This window comes from Anneissia japonica, unplaced genomic scaffold (assembly GCF_011630105.1).
Source record: "Anneissia japonica isolate Jap-2015-1 unplaced genomic scaffold, ASM1163010v1 scaffold287712_len2945570_cov188, whole genome shotgun sequence".
NCBI classification, from domain to species: Eukaryota; Metazoa; Echinodermata; class Crinoidea; order Comatulida; family Comatulidae; genus Anneissia; species Anneissia japonica.
Window position 1 is genome coordinate 930,280 of NW_022704401.1, and position 13,476 is coordinate 943,755.

At 34.2% G+C, this 13,476-nt stretch overlaps 2 protein-coding genes across 2 annotated transcripts; one reads left to right on the forward strand and one right to left on the reverse strand.

Annotated features, from left to right (window-relative positions):
- The first annotated feature begins 511 nt into the window (after nt 1-511).
- On the forward strand, nt 512-2,897 carry LOC117104720. The gene is made up of 2 exons (XM_033245603.1): nt 512-740; nt 1,130-2,897. Exon 2 carries the CDS (start codon nt 1,136-1,138, stop codon nt 2,453-2,455), a length of 1,320 nt encoding a protein of 439 aa, XP_033101494.1. The 5' UTR covers nt 512-740; nt 1,130-1,135; the 3' UTR covers nt 2,456-2,897.
- A 4,452-nt stretch (nt 2,898-7,349) lies between these two features.
- Nucleotides 7,350-10,953, reverse strand: LOC117104657 (frataxin, mitochondrial-like). Its single transcript, XM_033245539.1, has 5 exons — nt 10,766-10,953; nt 10,256-10,326; nt 9,532-9,652; nt 8,919-9,016; nt 7,350-8,162 (listed from the first exon to the last, which is right to left on the reverse strand). Exons 1-5 carry the CDS (start codon nt 10,928-10,930, stop codon nt 8,018-8,020), a joined length of 600 nt encoding a protein of 199 aa, XP_033101430.1. The 5' UTR covers nt 10,931-10,953; the 3' UTR covers nt 7,350-8,017.
- Between the last annotated feature and the right edge of the window lie 2,523 nt (nt 10,954-13,476).

Sequence of the window (13,476 nt, forward strand, 5' to 3'; positions counted from 1 at the left end):
AATTTTACATACATATAATATATTGTTGATTTATACAAATATACAAATCCTTGTTGATTGATTGATTGATTGATTATCGGATGTCAAAGTTTAAAATTTTAAATTAGTTAAAAATGGAAAATTCAAACATTCTAAATTAGACACACATTTTTAATGTGCTTAAAATAGACTGACTCCTTAAATAAGGAATGCATGACATCAACGGCAGTATAATATTTCTGCAAATTTGTTGAATTTCCATTGTTAAGCTTTCGCATGCATACAAAAGCCCATGCTTTTGTACCTTAAGTTATAAATGGATTAAAAATGGAAAATTCAAACATTCTAATTTAGACACACATTTTTAATATACTTAAAATAGACTAACTCCTTAAATATGGAATGCATGACATCAACGGCATTATAATATTTCTGAAAATTGGTTGAATTTCCATTGTTAAGCTTTCGCATGCATACAAAAGCCCATGCTTTTGTACCTTATGTTATAAATAGGAGAATGTTGACATACAAAATAAAAATATTATGGGTAATACCAACTTTTGTATTACTCATTATTCATCAAAACCCTCATGCAACTAATCAGGAAATAACATTCTCAAATCTACTATAAAACGGTTACAGTATAACTGCTTTTGAAATCTTTAGGAGATCAGCTCTCGGGTCAACTTTACTCACCAGTTCCAGACCTGTCTTTCAATAAATGTAATCTTCCTACTCCATGAACAATATTTTTATAGCAGGTAGGAATAATCTTAATTTACTTAATTTGATAGACTATCATTAATTTGCTTTTTGTAGTTATTCATTATAAATAGGAGTGATTCCACTAATTCAAGTTCAGTACAGTTCCAACCTTTTTTCCAGTTTTAACGTAGCAATAAAAACTGTCTCATTGATGAAAGAACAATTGCCAACTAGTTACATTTTATGACAGAAAGATACTCAGGTAGTCGCTGTTTTGATTCCAACTGTAGCCATATTCTTTGCTCTCCATTTCAGTCACAACAAATCTAAGCTGTGGATTAAAAGTGCCGCACTAAAAGCAAGAAGTATACTCAATTAAATAAGCAAGTTTATACGGATACTAGCAAAAAAGAAAACAAAATTAAATACTTACTTTCTCTTTCAGTTCAACATGTCATACTTCCACATCGGAGTAATCCTAGCAACAGCTGCCATTCTCCAGGTTTCAACTTATCCGGTGGTAGTTTTTCCTGAGTATTTTATTACTGATGTTGGCACTGAATCTGTTACCACCACCTGTACTGTATCACTGGATCAAGTGTCAAAACCATATTCTGAATATTCGATTCGTTGGGCGCATGGTCGTACATTAGGTACCAAAATAGTTGCTAATAATGGTACAGTGGTTAATCAAAATAAGTATAGTCTTCATGAAATGTCATCCATTGCAAGCGACGCCACCATTACCCAAAGTTTGACGGTACATGGAATTGAAGAAGATGACACTGGTGGATACTGGTGTAATCCCGTTTTTTTTAGCAATGATAGTGTACCTTTTGGACGGTCCGCAATTTTTAAAATGGTTGTAAGGAATGTCATCCCTCTAATTAGCTGTGACTACAAACCTTGGTCTCGAGAGTTGACATGTTTCTGTCATCCAGGTGATCCACCACTAACACTGCAATGGTTTGACAAAGACGGCAATGTACTGGGAGAAGGAACTCAATCGGGATATACTAATTATGTATCCGTTGAGCATGCAGTACCCACTGAGTCTTCTATAGGCGAACAGTTCACCTGTGTAGCTACTAGTCCAGGAACAGTAACAACACAGGAATGCATAGGTACTCAAATCATGCCAACTGCGGATACTATAGAATTCTCGTTTATTTATCATCAGTCAACTATGGATGGGTTACCAGCTACAGAGGTGGTTCCAATGATATCAAACTTCAATGACGCATCTGGTAATAGTTACGTTACCTCACCATCAACGACACATGTAGGCTACAACCAAAATATCCAAACAGAGTTTTTTTCCACACCAAGCTCCAATGACGAATCTGGAAATAGTTACCTTTCCACATCACCAACACTACCATACAGCATACAAAATATCACAACATATACTTTTGGAGCAACTAATGCTGGGAATGTGCACACGCTAACACCCAATCAAATTTACTTATCAAAAGACTTAATTATTGTCATATCTGTCATTGGTATGATGATTATTGTAATGAATATGGCGTTAATGTACATAATCATAAGAAAAAATAAACACACATGTGATACTGGGATGTCAATGGAACCATATCGTCAGCAACATGGTGATTCCACACATCAACATCAAGCTGCTCCATCAGAAGATATTGATGGTTACTTCAGTTATATCCCCAGCCATCACGATCAGTTGGGAGCATCAGGTGCTCCCTCACAAGATAAAGATGGTTACATCAACTATAACCCCCATTACGATGAGTGTGTGTGAATCATCTATACGAAAGCAGTAAGCCTAAGTTAACTTTAAAGGAATTAATTTACTTTAATAACAGTGTTACAATATGTGGCCCACATGTCCTGGTAATCCAAGATAAAGTGATACAGCCACCAAAATACAATATTTTCAAATTTATTCGTTTATTTTTATTTCAAAGAATACAGACAATTTAAGTGACTAATTATAGGCTTAAATACTTTATGCACCAATTAAAAAGTAATTAATAATTTTTGTTTAAATGGTCTTTTTAACTAAGGTAAGCACATTCAACGGGTATCTAAATTATCCCTCCGCTGGCGCCACCCAGGTGATAATTACAAAATAATTTTACTACTTAGATGGTAATAAGATTATTATAAATAATATAACCATGTTATAATTTTATCTTTTTTAGATGTTTATTTCGCATATAATCTTAGCGTCCTTAATTTTTGTACGCCTTATGATTTTTAATCTTTAGGAATAATTATTTGTTTTTGAAATGTATATTAATCGAGTGTTTTTTTTTTTAATATTATTTATTTTTATTTATTTATTTGGGGGGTGGGTGGGTATAGCCAGGCCTATTGTACTGTTAGCAATAAATAAAAATCTACATATAATCATAGTCACTTTTACCAATATGGTTGTCTATAAAGTAGCTAGATCATTGTAAAACAATAAATATTTTTTAGTTGTAATAAAAATTAAATCTTTCACTGTCAGTCTGAGAACCTTCACTTCTTTAATAATCATTTTCTCCTAACTTTCTTCGTATAAAACTGTTAATAAGAAAACCCAAATATTCTCAATTTCATTCGTTTGGTTGGAACTTATAATCTAAGACCTTCATAGGTCATTGAAAAAAGAAACCAGCTTTTCGTGAAATGGGGGATGCAATGGTGGAATGAGATGCCTGCTTGAAGGCATAAGGGTACACCCCAGAAAAAATCCTTTTTTAATGCCTTTGGAATGTCATTCCTTACATTCTGAGAGGTCTGTTATTTACTGCAAAACCGTCTTAATTCGATTATGGTGATGATGATAATGATGATGATGATGATGATGATAATGATGATAATGATGATGATGATGATGATGATGATGATGATGATGATGATGATGATGATGATGATGATGATGATGATGATGATGATGATGATGATGATGATGATGATGATGATGATGATGATGATGATACCAATGATGTTAATCCTAAAAGAACAAGCCCATGGCTAGGGGTGAAGGGCTGGAAAAATCTGCAGGTTCTTTTTTCATTTTTTAATTTTTTTATAAATTTGAGTGGTTTTCAGTAAGCAAGTCTCTACACTCAGAGCAAAACAAGACATTAAAACACAGATAGAAATCTATGGCTTATCCACTGACAAGGGAGAATGTTCCTGACAGGCAAATTTCAAATTTTGCCGACAGCGCCTTTGTGAAAAGTTTGTTTCACATGATATCAGCACTGGACGGTTCATGTTGTGTGGATGGTTGTTGAATGATATCTTCTATATAAATTCACCAAGTATTTTTCTGATACAAATTCAAATGAAGTTATATATACTTACAAGCGGAAACAGTATGAATTCAACTTATTTATAACCGAAATAATTATCTTTAATTTCTTTAATTTCGCGCCTTAAATTGCAGGCGAACGATGCAGTGATGACTAGTTTCACAGCACATATTACATCTTGTTATCATTTTCCACGTTTAGAAAGGAACAATTTCATGGTTTATATTTTTGGTACGATGCATTTTAATTCATTTTTTAAGTCTGACTACCAACTTCCTTTAGTTGGATCCAAATGTTTCCTACTGGGGATTGGTTAACACATTTTTTTTTCATTTTTTTTTAAAATTATCATTCTTATTATTGTTATTGTTATTGTTATTGTTATTATTATTATTATTATTATTATTATTATTATTATTATTATTATTATTATTATTATTATTATTATTATTAAGATAATAATAATTATGATTATAATTATGATTAAGTATAAGCCTTCGCACTATATTTTCCCCTAAAAAATAAATTACACTTTTTTAAAGTTATGATATTTCAGAATTATTAGTTGGTATGGATGGCAACAATGTTAAAACCAATTAGCCATTCATATAGGCCTACAATATTACAAAAATATCGATGTTGCTTTTAATCATTATCCTATTACATTATACCTTTTCCTGTGATAAATTAAGTGAGAATTATCATGATTGAAAACAGCAAATGCAGTGAGCAGATGTAAACAGAGGAATGTCAACGAAATGCATGTTTTAAATGTCACATTGCCTTCAATCATTGTACAATATGACGACTACATCAATGACGTGTCTAAAGCTATGGTTTCAATCAGCTTTAACTTTTAATACAATTTAACTAGCTGCAACCAAGTAAAAGAAAAACTGATCTTAATAATTAGTAGAGTTGCCTCACCCCCACATCATCTCAGCCCGGGCCAAACTATAACATGGTGGCATTTAGAGTTGATACATCGTTAATTTTGTTTTCGCCTCAGCCGTATGGTGAGGTTGAGGTTGGTGTAGACGCTCCTTGCGTTTGCCGTTCCCTCTATATTTTACAAAAATACGTCTATTTGATGGATACAAAATTAAATGTGAGTCTTAGTGTCAAATTAAAACACTTTAAAAACACGATTTGTTTAAAGTGTGAGAGTGCTATTTTTGAGTTACCACTCCCTTACATTTTGTAGGCCCCCCACCCCAAAATACGCGTACCGCTAGGCCAAGCAACATGGAACATACACAATAATTGATAGATTACAGTATGCATCACTTGTACACTTGACGGTACCTTGTTTTGCTTAGCTTTCTGTTGAAGTTCTTGCTTTGCGTTGTACTGCTTTTTTAAACAACTCTTACAGAGATAAGTTTGTTCTTGGCCATGCAACCGAGCTATTCGCTATAAGACAACGTAGAATAATTAAATAATTATTAATTTAATGTTTTCATGTGTCATATTGGTTATTGATAAATGGTATACGTGTGCTCTGTTACTTAGATTCTGAACTGATTCAACAATTAAAGAAGGAATTATATTTAATAGGCCTAAATATAATTTCATCAATAATTACAGCATTACATTATAAATGATAACTTTAACCGTCGACATTATGGTAATAAATTGTAGAAATAATGAATCCTAACAAAATGGCATGTGTTCCCTCCATAACTGATCTTAATCATGATTCCTTACTCTGGTCTATTTCATAATTTCCAAAGGTATTTAATTTTAAAGTAACTAATGTAAATGAAATTCAGGATTTTTTCTGCTCTTTCATAGACCTTTGTCTACATCAATATTCATTAAATATTTATTTTATTTTTTAAATATTTTTTTTGTAACTTCTAATACTATATAGTATTGCAGACCATATACCTCTTTTTAGCTGGTGCGTACTTGCCAGGTATACTTTACCGGAAGTCTACAAAATAAGCAAAAACAATTAGTTATATAAATGTTAGTGGGACGGCGAAACTCAATTAATAGTGTCTTCTGGGCCTGTTTTATTTATTTTCTTAAATCACCTCAACTTTTTACATTACTGCGGTGTTTTCTTTCTTTCATTAAAAAAAAAATAGGCCTAAATGCCATTATAGTTTGGGGCTGCCATTAAATAGATTCTTTGTTCCTTCTTGGTTTTACCCTCCTGGGGCGATCGCAACCCCTAGATTGTATGAAGAAAAATAATTGTTGTATTGTTGATATGAATTACCGGATTTTTAAGGTGCGAGTGTGCAATTTCTGGGCACCTAGCGGTCCATACTCTTAAAATGTTCTGTCCTCAGCCGGCCCCAGCCATGGTGGGGCTAAGGTGGTGTAGACTCTCCCGCACCCCCATCTCCAAATTCTTCATCCACCCCAGCAATTTCCCAGAAAACGACTGCCATATCATTGGGAAATGTGTTAATGTTGTGGTTGTGGGCAATGCGCGTATTCCTCTCCCCTTCTATTGGCCCGTTGTTACGTTTTTATGACGTTAAAGCTTAGTTTGCTACGAAATTGATTTTAAAAGTTTGTAACGTATTACAGACAAGTTAGATAAACATTTCGAGCTATGTTAAAAATTAATTACCTAAATTTAAATGTATTAAAAACAGCCTCCAATACAAAGAAGTATACAGTTAAATACATTAAAAATATAAAATAAAATAAATTAAAACATTACAAAATATTTCAGACCTACAGTACATGTAGATTATTAACTTAAAATTATATTTATGGTATGAATTACGTATTGCATTAATAGGCTACATTAATTCACTTGGTTACCTTTTATCTCTTTATCTGGCTATGTATCATCCTTTACTGACAAATTTTAATTACTATAAATAATGCCGAATTTCTATGTAGGTTTGAGATGGAGATAGATTAGGGGAAGATTCCACCCAAACTATCGCCTTCCTCCAAACTCACCAGCTATAGGATGTAACTTTGTGACACTCCAAAAGTGATCTCTTCATTAATTTTGGATGCCACCTTCTCCACTAACTACTACTAACAGTGTTCCATTCCTCTGTTATTCAGATCGATTTCCATGTCTTCCTCGGGCCCCTAAAATATGTCAATCCAATCATTCTCAACTGTAATTACCATAAATGCTCGAATAAACGTTTTTAAATAAATGATTGTGTCTTCATTGTGTTATTTATTTATTTTAACACTGCCCTGTTTCTTAAAGTGCTTTATTACACACAGGATAATATACTGTATACTCTCGATTAATCGCCTTGGCGCTAAGCTAAAAAATCAGGTTTGGTGCAGCGCTTATTCGAGCATTTAGAGTAATGGCTCTTTTCTTCACACTCACTGCCATCTCAATGCTTCCAGCCACCTGATATCATACTTTAGCAATGTATGATGCCACATTCCACATTTCACGATTTTCTGTACATTAATATTTATTTCCATTATGGTACACACTAAAAGTCGATAAAAACTGATACAATATACAAAATGGTTAAACTCTGATATTGTTATGTTTGCATACACCAATCCCATACAGAACCTTCTACACCACCCCCAAGATACAGGCCTGTACTAACATTATGTGGTTATATTCCTTCCTTGATTCTGTTAAACTATACTGCTGTACTATTTTTATACATTTTGTACAAAAAAACCCATATAAAATGATGATTGTATCAACAGTGACAGTTGTTGTCATTAGTGATGTACTGTCTTAATAATAATGTCATTAATAATAATTTGCATTTGCTTTCTCAAGTAAACTGGAGATGAAAGTCAGCATAGTCGGATGTCTTGTCTTTCCCCTTTCCCATACCAGTATACGACCATGTGTATTTTATTGGCATTGTTTAAATGTTCTGAAATTTCTGTTTGAACTTTCTTTGAACTTTCGCTTCAAAATTTAATCATTCTTCTTTAGTTCAACATATATCACCACAATAAATTATATGATGATCCATTCATTAGTTTTCGCGTAATCCAGCTACCAGGAAGACAGACAGACATAAATATATAGTGGTGGATATAATAAATACACAATTATAAACTAATAGTAATAATAATATATTTTATTGTTATAAAGGATTATTTCCAAGGTCTTTAAATTCCACATCTAAACCCAAAGATTTAGAAATTTCTTGAGTCAATAAATCATCGAGTGAAACGCCATCATGAAGATAGATCCAATGATTGTCTATGTAGTCGTATCGTTTTGGGCCACTGAAATAAAAAATGTACCAGAATTTAAAATTATATAATTTTTTATATATTTTACTTTGCAAGAGTAACAAGCAGAACAGTACTACAACATTTAAATGCTCATCTGTTTGCAAGTGAACACATCTTCCTATGTTTGTTTCGTGTTCACCACGATTGAATTAAAATACTCAATGACTTGCTTGCTTAATATGTTCGAACTTCTAAGCCATATAAAAATGCACTGGAGCAACCATAATAATACAGTAATAATAATTAGAATAATGCATGTCAGTATAAACTTAAATTAATAAAATAACATTACTTCCTCGCCTACTTGTGCTATTACTGTATTTTATATTTCCTTATTGTTTTTATGCATGAAGACATTATGATGTCCGTACCTTTTCTATACTGTTTTTATATATAATGCTTTTTAAATTCTCTTTCTACTTTTTGATTTTGCCAACTGAAGATACTTTTCCTTTGTATTTTATATGATCGAAAATAAAGTTTTATTCGTATTCGTATTCGTATATGATCGATATTGAATGAAAACGAGAACAATTATCTAGCCAAAAAGTACTTTTTGAAATCACAACAGCACACATATTTTGCGAGGTACAAATGCATAACCTTTAACCTTTCAGATGGTAGGTCAGGATCAAATGCTGCCTGAAAAAGGTGCATTTCATCAACAATCAGAATGGTACACCCTCCGTAAATATGCTAATACAAAGAAATAAACAATATTACTGTATAAGATTACGCCACACTGACCTGATAGGAGACGATAACCATATTTGGCGGTTTGGTGTTTGTTTGTTGATGACGTACGTTCCCAAGTTTCCACCAAGTTTCACAGTTAAAACGCCATCCTGCAGAAAATATTCATTAAACAAATTATCTAATTATCAAGCAAATCTTTACCGAGCCACTAGGGCCTATAGAGGCTGAAGATTATGCCCTGTTTCTGTAGCATGAAGTGGATGCGAGTATGATGCTCCTCCTGGGTGGGACGCTAATCCACTGCAGGTTACTCCCCTCAGTTTGTTGGTACCCTTTAATAAAGCCGGGTAGATTGAAGCATTGTACATAAAGCACTCCAGGACACAAGAGAAATGCACAGCGAAGGATCAAAACCCCGATCTTGAAGTTGGGAAACCAAACTGTTCCAATGCGCCAAACCGCTTCATATCTAATTATCAGAAACACTATAAAAAGTTTATAAATATATATTTCAGTTACAGCATTTTAAATTTGCAAAATAATATAATGAGCATGTTCAAAGTTTGAAAATGATGGGAAAGATTCAAGGTCCAACCTCTCAATAATCTATAAAAATTTTATATTATTTTTAATTGTTTTTCCAAATTACTAAAATGGTCCTTACAGCAGAGGTGACATCAAAGTCTGAAGGGCAATCTTCCAGGTTTGCAACCCTTTCAAAGACGTCTTCAATGGCAGTTAATGTATCCTCTGCCAGCTTTTCATAAAAGATCAGATCCATCTCACTGAAAAAAAAACCATATTTTTTTTGCCAAACAAATATTATATATACTAATATGCCAAAAAAAAACAGTAAAGTAACAATATCCATGATATAAATATATTTAAACACAAGTGTAAGCATTTATAACAACACTGCAGATAATAGGCTTCTAAATTTTGAACAATTTTGAGAATGGTTGAATAGTTTAAATAAAGAGGTTCTAATATACCATCTTAAGCAATAAAATATCTCGCCTTTGACACCAAGAAAATATTAATAATAATAACTTTATTTTAAAATGGAAAAAACTTTTTTCACAAGGCCATTTTTGCACGAAGATACAAAAAAAAAACAATCAAATTGAAATACATACTGTAAAAATAAAGTAAAATTTTAAAATTATAATGACTAAAAAGTCATGTCATGACTAAGTTTTTTGTTCGTTATTTAAAATATTTAATCCTGTCAGTTAATTATAGATATCCCTTTGTTCAGAACTCAGCTAGCTGTACGAGTTTAACCAACTCTTTGCCTGTTTTTTGAGACACCACTTATTAGCATTTATCACACCTCAAAGACATTGAGATATCTCAACATATGCGCTGTAAATGCTCACTTGACGTACCTGTCTGTAGTGTTTGTTCTTGTTTGTACCATACTCACATTTTGTAAAAACTTGGTAGTCTTGGGAAATGACTGTAGTAAAAAACAGACAGAAATGAAGAATACATTCATATAGTAATCAAAATAGGATACAAAAGATTGAAGTTTTCACTGTATACCAAAAGTAATTTTGTATTCAAGGGGGGGGGGGGGGCTTTTAAGCACGAAGTGTTTTGCCTTTATCCCAAAGGACAAAAGATGCCAACAGAAACAAGTAAACTGTGCTGATATAGCCTCATCTGTTCAAATTTACAATAAAGGTACTGAACTATTCCTAGCTTGACCATTCTCTGGGATAGGCAAATGTTAGGGGCGGGGTAGGTCCAGCAGGGGTAGGCCTACGCCATCTCTACCTACTCTACTAGCTAGCCCCACCAGGCCCAGGGGCGACCAACTATTAGTATTACTTGCTAGGCTCTAGGGCTAGGCCTAGCCTGCCTGGGTCTAGCCCTAGCCTTAAGGGCCAACTCACCGTTAACATTCGGTCGGAGCATTGTATGATTTGAAAGTGAGTATCAACAAAGTTATGTTTGTTCCTTATGCAATTCCATTTGAACCTCGTTCCAACATTTTGCTTGAAAATTGTAAAAAATATTATAGTTGGTCGAGTCAGTGCCTTTTTTATGGACGCAGCCATCTTAGAAAGTAGTACTGTAACAAGGGGCGCCCTTCACTTTTATTAGAAAGGTTTATGAGAGCCCGTACTATTTTGACCCGTAATTTGAACACCACCTTTAAAAAGAATATGCTACATAATGATTCTTAGATGCTTGGTGGTGTGTTTGTGAGTCAGAAAAAATATAATATAGTACTCAAAATGTCTATTGATGAGCCGTAATATTTGAGAATATTATAGAATGTCAAATGCGAAACATCAGCATTAGAGGACCACTGAAAAACCAAATCGTCAAATTTACATCAAAGACCTCAGCGAAATTATCCAATTCAATTCAAAGAGAAAATTTATTTACTTGCTCAAACAGTTTTTAATAATATTAATTATGGGAAATTATTATAAAAAGTTAATCAAGTGGTTTTCAAATACTAAATAAAAAAGAAGACTCGGAAAGGGAAGAAGGCAAATGGCCGAGAAGATTTGAAGCAAATCTTGTGTTTGGCCATCCTAAAATGAAAATTCAAAGCAGAACAAGGACAGAATAAGAACACAGGACAGTGCGGACAATACACAACAACAGCAGATAATAATAATCTTTCTCTTGATGTCAGACAGCTTACGCTCAGTACATTTAAACAGTGGTGGCGGCAGAGGGGGCTGGGGACTATAGCCCCCCCCCCCCGTCGGGGAAGACGATATAGTTTGTCGGGGAACAAACAAATAAAAACATATTTACATGTAATATTCGTTTAGCCACCATATTGTTTGTGTTAACTTTTCATCACAACAACAACAATAACAACAACAACAACAACAACAACAATAATAATAATAATAATAATAATAATAATAATTCAATGAGAATAATTAAAAATAACTTGCGTTTTGTTATGACAAATGCTCATTTAGATAATTTGCGTTCTGTTATGACAAATGCTCATTTAGATAGCCTCATGATGGTTGGAATACATCGTGATAGGTGAAGCAACCTCGACCATGACAGCGTGGTTGACAGATTTAATGCAAAATTTCCAAAAATATAGAATTTCACTTTCAAGAATGAGGATTTTAAAATAAATTAGATGGTTACATTGCATACTCTTTGTTTCTTGCTTTATTCAAAATGTTTTGGTTTTGGAAGCTGATTTCAACATTAGAAAGCATAGCCTACATGGAGTCATATTATAGTAACTCGGTGTCTATCAAATAAGTAATAACAAATCGCCATAATTCATCAAATACCCGTGGCTTCCAGGGGGATTCGCCCCCTGGACCCCCACTGGGGCCCCTAGGCGTCCCTCAGCCAAGTGAGACTCGATTCGCTCTACTAGCCCCCCCCCCCGTCGGGGCCTTTAGCCCCTCCGTCGGGTAGGTCTTGGCGCCACCACTGCATTTAAAACCTCCCTCTTCCGTGCTCTCTTATAAAATTCAGCTTCTTCATCCCTCGCAACGATCATCTTGTCTATTTTTGTATGTCTCAACTGTCCTGAATTTTTTAAATTGTATTATTTTCATTGTCATTGTTTAAAGCCTAGCTTAATTAAATCTCTTTTTGTTCTGAATATGTATATGGTAAGTGGATCACATTGGGAATAGGAGTTTAATTTCTTTTATAGCCTGCCATCTCTATCTAAGAGAGATGTGTATAAGAGACAGAGCACGAAGTGTTTTGCCTTTATCCCAAAGGACAAAAGATGCCAACAGAAACAAGTAAACTGTGCTGATATAGCCTCATCTGTTCAAATTTACAATAAAGGTACTGAACTATTCCTAGCTTGACCATTCTCTGGGATAGGCAAATGTTAGGGGCGGGGTAGGTCCAGCAGGGGTAGGCCTACGCCATCTCTACCTACGTTCGAAGAACATTTTATGCGGTTGTACTTCGCAGCACTTCACTTGCAATTTGCAATTTCTAGTTTTAAAATTAGTAGGATGAGTAATTTCAACAAAAATGGATTCACAAGTAGAAGGATCGAGGTACTCTGATGGAGAATTGAAGGCATTCACGGATTTAGGAGGTATAAAATAAATTACCTCCTTGCACGGATAGGCCTACATGGCTGCGCCACCACTGTCTTTTGCAGTTCTGTGATTGACAAAGGAATATCCAGAAATTTTAACTAGGGGATCATATTTTAGCCAGGTTTCGCCCATTGCAATTAGGCCTACATCAAATGAATTAGAGAAAGAAGAGATGCTTTATATGATCGATCCAATGGGCAGCGCTTAGCAGAAAAGTCTATTACATCCAATTTGCAAAAGCCTAGCTGTCACCAACACATCGCTGGTTATGTAGTTGACCTGGCCACCAATCGTTGAGCTATAAATGATTCACGTTGGTGAAAGATTCTTTTCATGGCAAACAGAATTATGGTATTCCCTGATAAATATGGTCCGCTTGCAGTTATAACTCGGTGGCTGAGCAGTGATGACGCCAGCGGGGGGGGAGGGGTCAGGGTGGGAATCCCCCCCCCCGGATAGGCTTGGACACACTGTCGTCCGACGCACGATTAGATCGTCGAATCAAAAATGGGGAAAAAAATAATTTGCCTATCTAAATAACTTTG

Bases quoted from the DNA above. Each gene is read 5' to 3' on its own strand.
- LOC117104720 (XM_033245603.1), top strand. From the start codon at position 1,136: ATGTCATACTTCCACATCGGAGTAATCCTAGCAACAGCTGCCATTCTC.
- LOC117104657 (XM_033245539.1), bottom strand. From the start codon at position 10,930: ATGGCTGCGTCCATAAAAAAGGCACTGACTCGACCAACTATAATATTT. The intron at 10,327-10,765 runs GTGAGTTGGCCC...TTTTTACTACAG, and splicing joins GCTCCGACCGAATGTTAACG to TCATTTCCCAAGACTACCAA. The intron at 8,163-8,918 runs GTCAGTGTGGCG...TTTTTATTTCAG, and splicing joins TGGTTATCGTCTCCTATCAG to TGGCCCAAAACGATACGACT.